The sequence below is a fragment of the Xylocopa sonorina genome, chromosome 9 (assembly GCF_050948175.1).
Source record: "Xylocopa sonorina isolate GNS202 chromosome 9, iyXylSono1_principal, whole genome shotgun sequence".
Taxonomy (NCBI): Eukaryota; Metazoa; Arthropoda; class Insecta; order Hymenoptera; family Apidae; genus Xylocopa; species Xylocopa sonorina.
This window is the reverse complement of record NC_135201.1, coordinates 10,375,144-10,393,075: the sequence shown is the minus strand read 5'-3', so window position 1 is coordinate 10,393,075 and position 17,932 is coordinate 10,375,144. Positions and strand designations below refer to the sequence as shown.

Sequence of the window (17,932 nt, the reverse complement as noted above, 5' to 3'; positions counted from 1 at the left end):
TTTGGTTTCTCCTATTAGCAACTCTAACGCTGTACGCGGCTTGGTATCTGAAATTACATCGATATCCTTCGCCGTGGCTAATTCGACGCTGGATAAATCGATCAACCGGGGCGAACACAACAGGTTGCAACCGTATCTGTCACGTGTAATTTGCTCGCCGCACTGCCGGCCGTTCGGTGTTTGAAGTCACGTAACGCCGGCTCCGATTCGACTGTGATGAAGTGTCAATTAGTTTCAGAGCCTTGCTCTACCTTGGCTCCTGCGTGTCCTGCGGTGACCTGTTCGAGGTCGATCGATCCGTCCTCACGGAGTCGATCAAAATTGGAACATGGGAAATGAGCGATTCATCGTAGGAACCGAGAGAAAGCTAATACTTATTAATAAAGGTTACCCTGCTTGCTCGAGGATTATTTCTCAGCTCTCTGAATAATTTTACGACAACGTAGCTATTTCTTCGTCATTTCTCAAGCGGTATCAGAGGCGTCGTGCCGCGGCATGGCAACCCCTTCTACCATTGTACGGGAAATTTATGCAACCGCACACTGTACCGGGGTTTTAAAATTGAAAAAAAGAGAGAAAAATGAGGGAAAAAGGAACGGATGGTTATAAGCGGCAACGATCACGCAGTTCGCTCGTTCGAAGCATAAATGACCCGCTGCTGGCCACACGGTGCGACGTTTAAATTCACACGACCATCGTTCTCGTATTTTCCAGCGAGCAATAAAAATCGCCAACGTTATCGCAGTTTATTGAGAGTTAATTAAATCGAGTTGAAAATTGAGTGGAAAATAATTGATGGCCGTGGTACATGTGCGTTAGTTCAGAGGGTTTTCAGAGACGTGTGATTACACGGGTGAATGGGGCGTCTTGCGCTCCAGGATTTATTAGGTGAACCGCAAGTTTCCGGAATAACATGGTTAATTAACCGTCTGGTAGGAATACAGCCAGGACTTTGGCAAGTCGTGCCAGCTAATACCGACACGGCGTTACCATCGAACGAATAATACCGTGCTTACCGCTGGAATTGCACGGCTGAATAACGCGAGACCGAAATGTTTCGTACAATCAACTTTTCCACGTGAAAATTTCAATACTCTGTTCTAATGAAAATATCAATTTTCAATGATGGAGCGGGCGCGTCTCCCGCAAAAGGTAAGACCACGCAGGGAAGAAAGCGAGAGAAGGAGGAACGTTTGAAAGAGCGTTGCAATTTTAAAGCACATATTTTCGTGCGATACGAGTAAATTGCGTCTCGTGTTTCCACTCCGCCCCCAGGTTTAAACCGTCGAACGAGAGGGCGAGGCGGGTGAATTTTCTCTGATTTTTTACAGGAACGACTCCTATTGAGCGTGCTGCCGCGGCACGTAGCCATGGAGATGAAAGCCGACATCGCTGGGAAGCCGAAGGACACAATGTTCCACAAGATTTACATTCAAAGGCACGAGAATGTGAGGTGAGCATTGTCGGAAGAGCACCCACGGGACGGCACCTCCGAGGTGCTGGGCCAGAACAAGTTTCGTGACCAGCTGGCGTAATTGTTTCCGTGCGTCGCGGTTAGACTGGTGAAACGCGTTGAATCAAACCGTACACTGTTCATTTTTAAAACCCACCGACCTCTGAAAACCATCGAAGCCTCGTTACTAAATGTTTGAGACGGAAACACAGTCGCAGGCGGTCTGTCGATGAATTTTCATATTTAATCTAGAGAAAAGTGGTACACACGCGTAGTTAATGTAGTAATTATGGCACGGTAGACGCGGCTACCCGGTTCCATTACGCGACACGGTAGTACACCCGTCTACCATACGATAGAGTAACACGTATCTGCCACTCGAGGCTCGTTAAGTCAGGTGACACGCCGCTAACGAATTCCAATTAACACCGTGACTTAATTACGAGCAGAGCATAACCGAGAAGAATTATATCGTGGTAACCGTTTTCCAGCATCCTGTTCGCCGATATCTGCGGATTCACGTCCCTGTCGGATCAGTGCACAGCCGAAGAGGTGGTCAGATTGTTAAACAAATTATTCGCCTGGTTAGTACCAACGGTTGTATCGGACTGTTTCGTTCTATCCTCATTTCCTCGATGGTGGTGACCGTTTTGTTGGACTCTCTGTTTAATTATTACGTAGGTTCGACACGCTGGCAGCCGAGCATCATTGCCTGCGAATCAAATTGCTCGGGGACTGCTATTATTGCGTCTCTGGACTTCCGGAACCGAGGCCAGATCACGCGCGCTGTTGCGTGGAAATGGGTTTGGATATGATTAGCGCGATCACGTGAGTTTCCTCTCCAAACGATTTCCCAGCTGATTTTTCTGTAGAAAAATTCCATTTCACAAACACTCGAAGAACGCTCTACGCTTTTCTAGACAAGATCGCGAATTCGTATCTGATTCGAAAGCAAACTGATGTTGTAGACCCTTCAGAAATGAACGTTCCGACGCCCGTGTACAAGATTGTAAAATGATGTTTTAGTCTCGAAGGAAATCATCCCTTTGACGAGTGCAGACGTTTTTCAGTTGCAGACCCGTAACGAGAATACTCGTCTCAGGAGTCTGCTGGCTACTTTGACTCTTTACTCTGTTTCCGGCTCTTAGGATGCTTCCCTTAACCACTCCCTGGTTCGCCATTTTCTAAAGGGTCCTCTCTCCCCCGTGGATACGCGAAACTGTCTGCACTCACGAAACTTAACAACAGTTTGGAACAACTATAGAAATGACTACAATGGAAACATGCTCCGAATCTGTTCCACTCGAAAGGCCTCTCCTCTTCTCGGTTCGCTATTGAACCGAAAATTGGGTTCTCGAATTAACCAGGTTTCATCGAATTACTTTTGCAGCTTGTATCGAGAGGTGGGCGCTGTGAACGTAAACATGAGGGTAGGCATCCATACGGGGAGAGTTCATTGCGGGGTTCTCGGTCTGAGGAAGTGGCAATTCGACGTCTGGAGCAACGACGTCACTCTGGCGAACTACATGGAGAGCGGTGGTATACCGGGGTGAGTTCCTCCTCCCTCTGTTCCTGTTCCTTCTCCAGGGGTAGAACTACCCTTCGTTCGTGGCGATATCGCGGGTAAGAAATGAAACTCTGCGCTCAACAGGGCGAAACGCTTTTATCTCTTTGCCTTTCCCTCGACAACGCTGAACAAAAGTTGCGTGGGAAGAATTTTTTTCTGCGAAACACACGTAACGTCCTGCGTATTATCCGAATTAAACGCGGCGATGAAATTCAAAGTGCCCTCTAGTTTTGCTCGACAGAATAAAAGCTCGATGGAAACGCTGCGCCTGTATACGCGTGTTGTGTTTCGTTGAAAAACGAATTCCGAATAACCGATAAATTCCACCGCGTGGATTCGCGAGTTTTTATTAACGAGACCAAAGCGAGGCAAATTCTGCTCTATCGGACGCGTAAAGCGAGCTTTGCTTGGAAACAGGCGAGTGCATATCACGAAAGAGACTCTGGACTGCCTGGGTGGTTTCTACGAGGTGGAAGAAGGCCACGGTGGTGAGAGGAACGCGTACCTGAAGGAACACAATATCAAAACGTATTTAATCGTTCCTGGAGATACGTTCAAGGGTAATTTACCCTCTTCTGGGCTGAGAAAAGGTTTGCCAGCGAACGGGAACGTGTCTAAGGAGATGAGGGTGATGGGCCATGGGTCTCAACATGGGAAACAGGCTAAGTAAATAACTTGCTATTCGATTGATTCACGTACAGATGCTTCAACTTTAATCCGTCGACGATTCTATTGATTCTGTGTACAGATTAGGTTTCGGAGAGACGACGGAGGCAAAAAAGGATCCCGATGACGAGGTAAACGAGTACCTGATGAGGGCGATCGATGCTAGGAGCACGGATCGATTGAGGGCACAGTACTGCACTCCTTTCATCCTGACGTTTCGTCGTCCCGATGTCGAGGAAAAGGTAAATACAGATTTCGTTCGTTTTAAAACTCGTCGAGGAAAATTCTCTACAACTGGATACTTTGTAGAAAATAGAGAGAAAAAAAGAAAACAACGTCGAAATGTATTTTTAACGATCTGTTGCAGTACTCACGCGAGAGGGACAGAATGCTCTCGGCATACTTCGTCTGTTCAGGTTTCGTGTACATGGTGGTCGTGATTGCCGTGGCAATCACTCTGTACGGGTAAACAAACCAGTTCAAATAGGCCGCGTTGATTTTTTTTATTTCTTCCTGAATCGATATTACTTTTTTTCCCCTCCATTCTATCGCAATTTCGCCACTCTCTGCTAATTAACTCGGTTTCAGTCGACCCACGCAACCGATTCGATTCCATAATTTATTTCTTTTCTACGAGAATCGATTTTTAGCATCGCGAACAAGATTGCATAGGCGTTCTAGTGCGAGACGTGCAAAATGAGATTCACTTTTCCAGGGGCGTGTATTTCTACACGTGCGTGACAGTGAGCACGATGCTGATCGCGCTCATCAATGGAATCCTATTAGCGGAGAAGAACGAGGTGAGAGACTGGTGAATTCGTCTGTTACGAACAATTTGAAACGCGACTCGATCGATCGCGGATACTCTTTGGAATCTTGCCACTTCCTCTTAACCTTGAATCGGTGGCGAGATTCCAGGTCACAGGCTGGGACCATCGATTGTGTGTCCTGGACACACGATGCTGCCAATTGCATATGCAATTCGTGCTACTTGTCCGAAACAGAGCTCGCGCACACACGTACACCACTGGAATCAATTATTACGAACCACCCCTTGAATTTTTGTTCCATTTCAGAGCGTGCCGCAGTACCTTCGAGATTTCGCAGTACACGTGTTCGAGAACCGAGGAGTAGCGCAAACCTTAGCCACGTGTGTCGTGTTTCTGACCTTCGCCACGGCTCTATCACCACTGGTAAGCACAGGACTGTAAACATGACGCATTATCTTCTAGTACTACTTTATCGCTAACAAAATAACACGATAATGGCTCGCTTCAATCCGTTCGTAAACACTCTCTATAAACGCACTCTACATAATAGCTGCAATAGTGTGACGAGCAGGGTAAATTCGAGTCGAAACATTTTCTCCGATAACGAACAGCTAGATACATAGCCGCTGCACCCTTGGCAATATAGAAAAGTAGTTAGTTAAATTGAAAGAGCTAACTGGTCCAAATTCAATAGCTGACCATGACTGACAACCATCCATCAACCATCCAGTTCCTCTATCGATCCGCCAATTCGACTGGATTAAAACGGTTTATCAACGAAACCGAAAGGAATTCTGACGGATCGTTTCGAGCAGAACTTAGAAGGGGAAATGACGCGATCGGTCTTAGCCTGTCTCTTTCGATTGCAGGTCACGTTGGAGGGTGGAAGCGTCTGCGGGAACGGCACATCTCCGTTCGTTGAATGGCCTGATAATTCCAGCGTGACGTTCCAGAGTATCGATGCGGCTGCCGATGTTTGCTATTACACCGTCTTCGCTGACGTAAGTGCCGGATGATCGATTCGACTCGTCCCACCGCGGTCCTCGAATTAACTAGGAAGTGACTCTATAAGGGCTACTCCTGACTCGTTGGGCTAGAATTAATATCGTTCCCGGGTATATCCCACGAAATTCATGTTTCCGGTCAAATTAGGTCATCGACTCGTGACTACTCGTGAATCGAGCCATTTTGAACGCGTCGCGAGTACAATTTGGTTCGAATCGTCGAGTCAAGTTAGGTCTGAGTTAGCTTGCAGTTTCCGGAGGTAGAACCGAGTCGCTTGTTTGGAATTTAATTTAAAGTTTTCTTCTTTAAAGACCTCGTTTGCAGCTTTTCCCAGTTCTAGTGATGCTAGTCATGATAACCTGCGCGGTCTACCAGATCCTAACGTCGGTGTTCAAAGTGGCTATACTGAGTCTGGTGGTGGCATCCTATTTGGCCATCAGCATCTACAGAGGCCTACACGAAAACGAAATAGAACTGACTGGAAGATGGCTGGCGGGTGTATTGGTCGTCTTCTTCATGGCCTGCCTGATTGTACACTCTCAGCACACGGAAGCCACTTACAGGTGAGATATCTGCTACGAGAATTTCGAAGGTACCAATAGCGTGTATGGAGAAATCAGTGACCCGCTCGTGGTTTCAAATAAACAAACACAGGCTGGACTTCTTGTGGAAGCTCCAAGCGACCGAGGAGAAAGAGGAGATGGAGCACCTGAAGGCCTACAACCAGAAGCTACTGGCGAACATACTTCCGGAGCACGTGGCTGCCCACTTCTTGTCCACGGTTAACTCAGATGTAAGAGAACAGTCCTATAGTCCCATATTTTTTAACACTTTTAAGTGTCCTATTTTACAAAATTTCACGTCGCCTCTCGAAGCTTTGCGAAACGCTTCCCCATGAAAAAATGAGATTGCACTATTTTCCTAATTGGATGAGACCGTTTACCCTTATTGTCGCCATTTTCTCTGCGGAACTACCAATTGCAGGAGCTGTACCACGAGCAGTGCGATTTCGTTTGCATAATGTTCGCCTCGATACCGAACTTTTCGGAGTTCTACGTGGAGCTGGAGGCGAATAACGAGGGCGTCGAGTGTCTCAGGCTCCTGAACGAGATCATAGCTGATTTCGACGAGCTACTCGCGGAGGAACCGTACAAATATATCGAGAAGATCAAGAGTACAGGCGCTACGTATATGGCCGCGTCCGGTGAGCGCCAGCAGGTTTCTTTTCAGCCTCGCCAGCTTACAAATTTCCACGGGACGCTGATTAAAATTCGCCGTCTAGTTGTTTCCGTGTATACAGTCCGTTTTCCTTCTTTTTTCGCATTGCCTGCACGTTTTCTCTTCTCGCAGAAAATAATTTATTTTCTCTGTTACTCGCATCTGTTTTTCTGCTTTACTACCCTCCTTCCATTATTTTTGTAGAAAACTCTGGACCGCCAAATATTTTCTGAGATTTTTACCCCTAACCGCGTTTACAATTTCTTTTACTCTTTTAAGTTTCATGTTTTTCTCAACGAGAGAAAAAGTTTCATGATTTTGATATAGCAAGAATTATTACGGTTCCTAGAAGAACTTTTCTTCTATTTTCTCCTCGCAGGACTGACGAAAAGCACCTGCGACATGAAAGATTACAAACATGTGACCGCGATGGCCGACTACGCGCTTAGGATACGCGAGCAGCTGGCTTCCGTAAATGAACACAGCTTTAACAACTTCCGGTTGCGTGTGGGCATCAATATTGGACCGGTAACGTCAATCAATTTCATCATACCAACCCCTCAAACATTCACGAAACCATCCTGCTCGTTTTGGAATTGAATAAATTTCAATTGCCCGTTCAAACTCAAGCAGAGTACAATTTCTTAATGAAAACAATTCCATGAGCCGATAAAAGATCAAACTTCTCAAAAGTTGAATCCGTTTCCGTGTAGTATATATTTGGACTCTCTTCGAACTTCTTCGAATCTCTTTAAATCAAGTGATCATTGAAAAAATTAAGAAAATGCGAACATCTCGAGAAATAGTAAGAAGAAAAAGAATACAAAGAACAGAGAAAAAAGAGAATGGTTTGATCTTGTTTTGATGTAGGTCGTCGCTGGGGTGATAGGCGCCCGAAAGCCGCAGTACGACATTTGGGGTAACGCGGTAAACGTGGCCTCGAGAATGGAGTCTACAGGCGTTTTGGACGGGATTCAGGTCACCCAGGAGGTTCGTGATATCCTGATCGGCAAAGGATATCCGGTTACCTGCCGTGGCACCATCCAGGTCAAAGGCAAGGGTAGCATGGTCACCTATTTCCTCGATGGCCCTCGTGACCCCAGCAAACTGAACAATATCATCGTCAATAGCAATACTAACGATGAGAAAATTAATCCCACCACCGATGGTAACCCGGACAAGCCTGCCTCGACCAATAACGTAGCTGTCTGAAGGATCTGTGATCGACACTGTTCTCTCACCACTTTCCTTCTAGTGTTCGTACGCGCCTACGAAATTTTCTAAACGGTTCCAAAGTCACTGGAAACGGAGAGAAGACGGTGTTTCGCGAGGAACGATCGAACGATCGAGTCGACTAAATGTTAGAGTGAGGGGTACATCGAAAGAAGACACTGTTCAATGAGAATTCCACGATGATACGTGACTGTAAACGTCCAAATGAACAACGGGTTGAATCGATCTCCGAAACTCGCGTAGTCGTAAGTCCGTAAACGCAGGGCGAGAGGAAAGTTACCTTGTACTTAAGCCATATCTCGACGCCATGCGCAATTAGACATTTCAGTTCTGTTCAGAGGTGGGGCTAATCCTTTTAAGCCGACAGCGAGATCAGTTTTAAATTTCAATCGGATCCCGACAAAGTAATTTCCGAAACGTTCCGCGATTACGTGGATTCACTTCACGGATACACATATATATACATATGTATCTAAGTAGATTCCCAGAGGAACGTGAACGTTTCCGATACTGTATCGTCTGGCTGTCTGCTTGTGCACACATTCTTCTAGTCAATAACGAAAGATTCCTACGAGAAGCTCGATACAACGAAACCGTGGCTGGATTCTTGAATTCGCGATCTCGACTGAAAAAAGGAGACAAAAGACGGGACGGGACCACGGCAAAAGTTTATACGAATTAAAGGCGAGCAGACAAAGCTGCTGGAAGAGAAGAGAAACAAAGACTCGCTATTTTTACGATCCTCTTTTTTTAAACCCTAATCCTCGACGATTCGTCGACGAATGAGTTCTCTCAAGCACGTTCTATCCTTGAAATATCTCAGATAAGATGATATCCGCGTTTCACCACGGTTCGATTCGATGCGAGAATCGAGTGTGTTTATCGACTAAACAGCGCGTCTAATTGCACCCAACAGATTTTCCAAGCATCGAGAACTCGATTCGAAGTGTTCTTACGTTCAGGCTGGCTATATAGCTACTCTCGTTCTTACCGCATTCGTTACGATACTGTCATAATGACGTATCGTTATGTTTCGTTCGTACAGCACCACGTTTCTGTTTAAATACGAATCTCGTTTCTTGACACATGAAAAATCTTTGACGTAACGATGAACGCAAGTGAGTTCTATTACGTAAACGCAATTACACGGCTGTTCGCGTATTCCGTATGCGCGCTGCACTGCAATGTGCAGTAATCGCGATTCGAGCGAAGCATCAGGAAGCGCGCAGACGTTCGTGTGCATCGACAAACAAACAAAAAAAGGAGAAAAAAGTGTATAAATCAGGCGATAAAATGCACGTTCTGGCGAAATCGAAGTAATCGAAAGTCGGAGCCTGGTGCAATAACATGGTTTCTGGGACACAATGAGACTGTAATTCGTACGTTTCATCGTGCCTCTTCGCAGCTTTCTTTCTTCGAACGTGATTCAATTTTCTCGAATCTTCGTTCATCGTTCGCATTTTTGACGGTCCTTTTATTCGTTGCAATTTTGTATATACATACATCAATGAGATATTATTGCACCTGGTTCTACAGGGTGTTGGATTATGGACGGATGGAAATGAAAATGATGATTCCAGGAGGCAATCGATCATGATTTTAAAGTTACTTCGTCCTTTGGGGTCGCTCGTTTCGTTTCGCTGGTCCTGTAATGGAACGCTCTGTATATACGTAAGGGCGAACTTAAAAACGGATTAACCGTCGTGTATAGTGTCTGTCGTGATGAATGTGAAACTTTCCAAAGAGTCTAATTAGCCGTCAATTGCAACTCGTCTTGAGCTAATAGAGCGAGCCTATTAAATGTTCTCCGACCGCAAAGAAATAATGTATTTTGATGTTGCTGGCAGGCCCAGCCTTCGATAGGTACTAAAAGAATCAATATTAAGATCGAAACGCGGGCTATCGTTCGATAGATCGAAATGAGAACGTTACAGATATCTCGATGCACGATCTGAAGGATTTTACAATTTATTTAAGAGTAAAATATATGATTTTCTCTAAAAAGGGGATCGAGTATCTGTAATAAACCATTGAGGAAAAACTCTGTCATATCAAGTCTAAATGTATAAGCCTAACGATGTTAGCTTTTAGAATAATAAAAATTATTCTCGCTGTTATAGCTGGTGTTGTAGAAATCCTTGGTCGAAGTAAAAAATAAGAATAGAAAAAGAATAAATGAAAGAGGGGATACCTTAGAAATTTTAATAGCGGAGCTGAAATCAAGTATACTTTGAGAGAACTACCCTTTCTCGAACTTTTCTGCAATACTCGACTATAATAGCACAGGAAATCAGTCAATTTGAGGTAAAGATGGTAAGCTTCCGCCAGATTTGAGGATAATCGTTACTTCTCCTCCATCTTTCGTATTATTTCTCGATGGCCTAACACACAAAACCTCGAGCCTGTACTGAACGTATATTATAGATATTAATGGCGCGATGTGATTTGTCAGGAATAATGTGAAATAAATTTTTATTAAAAAAGAGGAAAAGAATAATTGTTCCCACCTCTCTATACCGTAATCTCCTTCTGGAAATTCAATTCTTATTTTACTCGATATCCTTCAAACACCTAAAAAATTCATATTCCCTACCACTCGAAATAGAAGGCAAGCGTACATTTTAAAAAATCCCTCCAAAATATAAAATAACACTAGATATAATGTTAGATAACCTTATCCACTTTTAGGGCCATTCTCTGGCCTCATATTGGTACCACTGAGATAGAACCACGCGGTCAATAACAGAAATCTTACAGCTGAGCTCGGATACACGTGGTATTATGTTGCTACAACGTGTGCAGTCTAACCTATCGTTCTTTTCCTCTCGTTCGTATAACATGAACTGGACAAGATTGTTTTGCATTAATCACCGACATAATCACCACTATGACATCTCTGAATAACTGAACCAATATGACCTTTGGCAGCGGCTAACAACAGATGACAGGTAATTGTTAAACAGCCTTCGCATCAGGCAGGTATTGTGTAACAGCTACAGTGCCTAATAAATATTTTTGTGTCGCTTCTTATCTTGTATTTTTCCTCTATAGTCTGTCTGCGTACGTACTTGCGCGATATTTTTAGTTGGCTCGTTAATTCAGTTAGCTAATCAGATTTATTTTTTACACGTGTTTATATTCCAATAACGTCGCCGTTGTTTAAAGCTGGCATTTTTATCGCAGGCAATAAAAACGTGATATCTTCGAACTTTCGGTGGTAAAATTTCGCAAATCACGTTCCGTAAATGCATTTGAAGGCAAATGTCAATAGATTTAGCCAGATATTCTACTTTATCGCGAACAAGTGTATGCATTTACCATCGTTCCCGCCAGAAGTTACACACTGCCAGCGCATGATAGTGGCTAGGCTTCCGTTGATTTTCGAGCATGCCAATGCCCACATAGTAGCTAAGAAATCGTTGTTGGTAAGTGTAATAAAACCATGATAACGGGCTAACTGATACGTGCCAAGGACCGGTCGGTTTACTTCTCTTTTTTACCGATCTATCGTCCAGCAAACCTTTCTGTGTCCATCGTTATATTCGTACTGTGAGCGTTTCTCGGATCGGAAAACTTGTTCGCTGTTTCATCGTAATCGGAGTGACGCAACCAGCGTGCTCGATACTTTTAACAATTAAAAATAATAGTATTTTTAGCAACCTAAAACGATAATGCTGGAAAATATCTCGCGTTGAATGCCTGGCTTTAGAGGATTGTCCAGAGTTTAATCGAGACTAGTAGCGGCGGTGAAACATTCGCAATACCAGGCGGTACGGCACACTGGAACTATTTGAATTGGGCTTATCGATAATAATTATCAAGAAACAGGTGACTGACGACGCGCCACTTGTCTTCGAACGTATACTAATTATATAAATACTTTTTAGTGATAAACTATTTTAAAATCTTTATCTTCTCATTGTCTTCTTTCATATGAAAAGGAACTCATGCGGTTATTCAAACAGTGAGCGTCATGATCTGAGTGCCGTACCAATTAATTCGAAATTTAATAAAAACTTTTATTACGATTTTTCATCTTAATTAAAAATAATTATTATTGATTGGTTGTGATAAACTTAATTCGAAATTGTTTTACATTTCCTCTCGACAAGTTTTATCCAGTATGTACAAATTGTAATGGTAAAATGATTTTTTTACGCAGATCGTTGTTGCAAGAAGAGGGGGCCGTTTATATCGGCTTTTCTGCAAATTCAGCTCGGATAACTGAACCGATGCGATCAGATAGAAGTGCGAGCGGTATTCGACTATGTATACACAAATTATAATGATCACGTAAGAAATCGTTTGGGAATGATCTACAGACTTGTCTCGGTGATCTAATATCACAGAGTAGACAGCAATCATGGAAAACAATGTAAGTGATTCAATTAATTTTTTACGTACAGCAAAATTTCAATAAATTTTTTATACATAAATGTTAAAAAATTTTAATAAGATATTAAAAATTTTTCGATCGATTCCACTAACCCTAAGAAATGCTTTTTACGACCTATTCCAGTCAGAATCGAGCGAAACTAACTTGCCTCGTGAAAAATGGAGAAAGTACTTCAACTGGATAAAAGACGTGTCGGTGGAACCAACGATGTGTCTCTACATGATGGCATACATGATCACATCTGTAGTGGAACAGGCATTTTTCGTCGACAAAGCCTGTCGAGTCGATCACGGTTATTCGGAAGAAATTTGCTCGAAACTGAACGATAACCAGACCATAAAAGCCGAAGTACAGGTACAATGACGAGAAATATCTTGCACAGTCAGTGATAATGTACTGTTTCTTTTAGTACTTGAGATAAAGAAGTAAGCTATCTGATGGGGAAGAAAAATATTCATATTGATCATGATACTCAATTGCCATTACAAAAGATATCCCAATTTTCCGTTTTTTGTCTTCTTTTTTTCTTTTTTGGTCCTATAATATGGTGTGCCAATAATAGAAGCAGTCTAATTAAAATATTCAATTTTGGAAGCTACTTTTCAAAGTCTGGAATTGATAACAGAATGAAATAAGGAAAACAAATCCTGTTACTTTAAAATGAAATTAAAACAAAATCAAAACTTCCTCAGGTTACAGTCTCAGAGTTTCATCAATGGAATAACATAGCAGGTCACGTGGTTCCCATAATACTAGCCCTGTTTTTTGGCAATTGGAGCGATCGACGTGGACGAAAATTGCCACTGATTATTGGTTTGATAGGAAAATTCATCTATTCTTTCATGGTGATAGTCAATTCCATGATGGACACGTGGAATTTGAACACCATAGTCTATACAGCGAGTCTACCTATGGGAATGTTAGGGGCAGATGTGGCCATTTTTGGAAGCGCTTTCGCGTACATATCAGACATATCTTCTATTCAACAAAGAACCCTAAGGATCACCATTTTGGACGTGGTGTATCTTAGCACTATGCCTACTGGTATTCACAAAATTCCATACTCGATTCGACTTTAAAAAAAAAAAAACTTCGTTTCTTTAATTTCAAAACCCTTTATATTTGAAATATGAAAACTGTTATTTATTAATTCTCTATTTTCAGGAGTGGCCCTGGGATCGTATCTCTACACAAACGTAGCCAATTCGTCCTACACCACCATGTTCATTATAAACATCAGTCTTTTGGTTTTGGCGATTTTATATTCACTTATAAGACTGAAGTGGCAAACGTTACCTCAACAACAACCATTGGGTGGCACCAATTTGTTGGTCGACTTTTTCGATAAGAAGCACGTGGTGGCCACCATCAGGACAATGACAAAACGCAGGCCTAATTACGGGAAAGTACATCTGTGGCTTCTGCTTGTAATCATGATGCTGTACACTTTTCAAAGGGACGAGAAACCTATGAGCTTCCTCTATACTCAACTGAAATTCAAGTGGGACGTTAGCAAGTTCAGTAAATTTCGAACGTTCCAATCGACTACTTTTGTATTAGGTGAATCTCGAACTAGATTTATTTTATGATCTTTTATCAACCAGCTAGACTTTTAATAGCTGTATGTGCACTTAGAAATCGTTATAATCGTCGTGGTGCGTTTTAAAGAAAACAGAAGTTTCCTCGAGTCGAGTCAGCTTGTGTTTTCCACAAGGTCTTAGTGAAAGCAAGAATTCTCCGCGAGAGAAGAACTTTCACTAACAGTAATTTCTCTGAGAAACTCTACTAAAACAATGATCATTGAAGAAAGCATTGGCGTAACTATCCGTTTATTTTAGCGATGCTAGTCGGAGTGCCAATAATGAGTAGGTTAATGGGAATCAGGGACACGATAATGGTGGCTATAGGAGCGATAGCCCATGCCTCTGGAAGAATTATATTCGTGCTCGCCAATGTCCCAGAATTATTCTACGTTGGTAATTGAACTATATAATTCTAGTAGACTAATCTATTAGAATAATCTACATAATATTTTGCAACCTAAATATACAAGATCAACAATATTAATATTCGCCTATTTTAGGTGCTGGTGTAGCTGCACTAGGACCCATAGTAGCACCTGTTCTCAGGTCAATGACCTCCAAACATGTTTCTGTGGAAGAACGAGGTAGAACTGCTACAGAGTAGCAGCTTTTTTCTAAACAACTAGAATTCATTTAGGCAGCAATTTGTCTACCTGTAACTAAATATAAAATGGCAATTCATAGGGAAAGTGTTCGCCATGCTGTCAGTCTGTGACAATGCAGTGCCCCTGTTCAGTGGTATACTGTATTCCCAACTATACAACGCGACCATAAATTCAGCACCTAGCTCAATCTATTGGCTAACGTTCGCTACTCAAGTTTTCATTTTACTTCTCATTTCGTAAGTATTAGAAATACTAAAGGTAAAATAATGTCGATTGATTAGATTAAAACCTGCTCAATTTTTCTTTTTTCAGAATCGTCCACATTTTTAATAAAAATAGTAGACGTAGGGACAGCATACAGTACGTAGACAATGATATCGACTGTCCATCCAAATCGTCTTCTAATTTGGAACACTGCAATTCTACAGACTTGGAGACAAATTAAACTTCAACAAAATAAATTATATTTTTTAATTTTCGACGATATGTCTGCATGAATAAAACTTATATGCGGAAATTGTATTATATAAAAGTTAAATAATTTTGATCAGCAATTTGATACCTATGATGTTGAAAAGTGTTGTTGAATTTTAAATGAAGTTAAATTGTGATTTGAATAAAGTTTTATGTTAAAAATTGCATTGTTTTTGCTACAGAAATATATCAATTACGTGGCACACACTTATGATTAATTACCTTGTGCGTCATTCTGATCACAATTCGTTGAAAAACGTAAACGTATGCTAATGTATATGCATTAACATTAATGACTCATCGTGTAATAGAAGAACAGCATGTATTTCGATTGATTATCAATTTTCCATTTCAATTTTTTTTCGTTCTATTTATATATCCCGGAAAATAATCGACTACTGTAACGAATGCGAAATAATATTAGCCCACTTTAAGTTATTAATTAATTGGTATTCACAATATGCACGTGATAAGCGTGTCAAGGACCTGAAGTCATTGTTTACCATTCAAAGTTTTCGAGGGATCATAATGACAGCGATCGTCTATAACATTAGCCGCATTTTTTACATTATTTGAGAGAGTTACAATTTGTCTAAACTATTGTGAAGATAGATGATTTATCCACAAAATTATCTTATTTTTAGTATTATCAGATTGTTTCAACATCTAGATTAAACGTTCCAAATGTACAGTATCATCGGTAACACCGTATATTATATTCTATGCTAGTTTACAGAAAGTTTGATAAGTGAAAGGCTTACTATCAATGAGATTTTAACGAACTTGTGACATGCGGCTATCTAAACGGGAATTTCTCGTTTCCTTTATGCGGGCAGTATCATCGTGTCACTTTTGACCCAGATTAACGCCTACCTCTTTAAAACGAATGGGTATAAAAGGTGTACAACCTTTTGCAACCGCTATCTGTTTATATTCAGACATTGGCTGAGAAAGTAGTTGGGAAATTTGATCGAATATCTATCGAGGGGATTGAAATTTAAAGAAACTCAACTGATACTGAGGATTTTGCATCATAATGGTAATATAAAAAATATTGAAGCATGGTACACTAATAATAAAAGAATACTTTTTATAAGTCGGTAGAAGTAGTACCACCTAACTGATTTCGATGATTTTTTAATATGTCGTAGAAATTAACATTTCGAATAACTTTCTCCTATACATATAACCACCATTTGGCTTTAGTTATTCAGATATTTACAAAAAAGTATTGTTATTTCTTCATTGAATTTTATCTCTAGGCGCAAGTATGTGGCTAGGCACGCGCGTGCCTATAGCAATGTTGAGTCAACATGACGTGGACGTTATGTATTATTTTTGTAAACACATCTTGGCGACAGTCAAACAATCTCTGTAAGAGATAAACTCTAAATGTTTTAGACGCATAAATCTTACATGCCGTAGCAGACGCTATTAGAAAGTATATATGCCCAACCCCGTATTTTATCCTCGCAAAATGAAAACTGGGGCAAGATATGGGTTTGTGTAATTTTTAATAGTGGTTGCTAACGTATGCGAGATTTATGCGTTTAAAAGATCGAAGGTTGAACTGTTACAAATATTGTATACCTGCTCCCATGGTACTATTTCTACATATGTATACAAATTTATTATATGCATTCTGTATGTTTTATAAATCTAAATTATAACAACATTGTTAACGTTTAACAATCAACTAATTTAAATAATTGCAATAATTTCCAGGTTTCAATGGGAAAGATCTTCGCTATCATCATCGTAACCTTAACTACATTTGCAACCTTAATAAGTGGCAAACCAGCTACTTCGACCTCTGTTCCACCAGGTGCCATAACAGTGTATCCTATACCTCATAGGCCACCATACGCGCCACATCCAATTGTTTATCCGAGTCCAACGGTCGAGCCAATCACTCCATAATATTCCATCATGTTATACGCGAAGATACGAGAATTCGAAGAATTGTCATTTAGTGAGAAAATTGAACACCGATCACGTTTCTTTCCAACGGGATGGCGAGATTTTTGCAATGATTACGCAGGTGGACTTTAGAGTAATTTGATCTGTGACTAATGAGACGGATAATATTTCAAGCGATCTTCTACGGAGTTTGTTTGCAACTAAAAATGTATTTGATATTTCCGTAAAAAGCTTTATACGTTCCATATTATATTTTGAAATCTACAGATGATATAAAAGAATTACACGTGTATATCTGAATGCAAATTGCATTATTGAAAAGGAACGAGTCTCATAATTGTTTTAAATGTTAGAAATATGTATACGTACTTTGATATAATTTAAGAATATGTATGTGTATAGAATAGTTAAACTAACTTTGTAATATTTTGTAATAAAAATTGTTTAAAATCTCATCTTATAATAAAAATATTTTAAACAGTGCAAAAAGACAAAATCCAGAATAGCATTAATGTGACTAATAATGCCATAATTAGTAAAATAGTTAAAAGATATAAATAATTGAGACTTTCCATAATTTCGACAATTTTATGGAAAAAAATGCTTTTCTAAAGAAGCTTTTGGAAGATAACAAAATAATCAAAGTCCCCTTTTCCACGACGTAATGCCGAGAAGAGTCTAATTTATGCCACCTAGCGTCTATAGTTTTATTAGTTTTTATTATTGTAGTTAACACAGTTAGAAAATTCTGGTTATAGAGATAGATGATTACTTTCTAATCTCATTTCTAATTTGAAAAACAAACGCATTGAATATATAAGTCGTGTGGCCCAGATATGCAACTCATTGAGTAGTATCTATACGTGGAACGGATCAACGTATATCAGGTACCGTAATTTACATAATTGAAATATGTGTAGAATGAAAAGAGCGACCATGGTATAACGAGAGAAAGCGAGAAAAGTGAACAACCTGCAACAGTTTCAACTCGCTTGTCCAGCCGGTAACAGATCAAAGGGATAACATCGTTATCATAAAAAAG

General features: G+C 40.8%; 1 protein-coding gene and 1 long non-coding RNA gene across 3 annotated transcripts in view; both read left to right on the top strand.

The window, feature by feature from the left end:
• The window catches only part of LOC143426715 (adenylate cyclase type 6), a 45,006-nt gene extending 30,027 nt beyond the window's left edge, over positions 1-14,979 (top strand). Inside the window, exons 8-27 of one of the 2 annotated variants that reach the window (XM_076900317.1) lie at positions 1,332-1,453; positions 1,945-2,037; positions 2,135-2,281; positions 2,844-3,002; positions 3,438-3,686; positions 3,769-3,928; positions 4,054-4,151; positions 4,402-4,486; positions 4,763-4,879; positions 5,326-5,457; positions 5,786-6,024; positions 6,116-6,254; positions 6,446-6,665; positions 7,059-7,207; positions 7,550-7,657; positions 13,592-13,868; positions 14,147-14,284; positions 14,392-14,475; positions 14,576-14,732; positions 14,809-14,979. In XM_076900317.1, the coding sequence (XP_076756432.1) occupies positions 1,332-1,453; positions 1,945-2,037; positions 2,135-2,281; positions 2,844-3,002; positions 3,438-3,686; positions 3,769-3,928; positions 4,054-4,151; positions 4,402-4,486; positions 4,763-4,879; positions 5,326-5,457; positions 5,786-6,024; positions 6,116-6,254; positions 6,446-6,665; positions 7,059-7,207; positions 7,550-7,657; positions 13,592-13,868; positions 14,147-14,284; positions 14,392-14,475; positions 14,576-14,732; positions 14,809-14,941 (3,006 nt within the window). In that variant the 3' untranslated portion in view covers positions 14,942-14,979. Of the gene's footprint in view, positions 1-1,331; positions 1,454-1,944; positions 2,038-2,134; positions 2,282-2,843; positions 3,003-3,437; positions 3,687-3,768; positions 3,929-4,053; positions 4,152-4,401; positions 4,487-4,762; positions 4,880-5,325; positions 5,458-5,785; positions 6,025-6,115; positions 6,255-6,445; positions 6,666-7,058; positions 7,208-7,549; positions 8,714-13,591; positions 13,869-14,146; positions 14,285-14,391; positions 14,476-14,575; positions 14,733-14,808 lie in introns of those variants that run through there. The other variant, XM_076900316.1, reaches the window with a different exon arrangement.
• Positions 14,980-15,774: 795 nt separating this feature from the next.
• LOC143427108 (uncharacterized) lies at positions 15,775-17,060 on the top strand. The gene is made up of 2 exons (XR_013102246.1): positions 15,775-16,009; positions 16,696-17,060. It is a non-coding gene; the product is annotated as an uncharacterized LOC143427108 (long non-coding RNA).
• Positions 17,061-17,932: the final 872 nt, after the last annotated feature.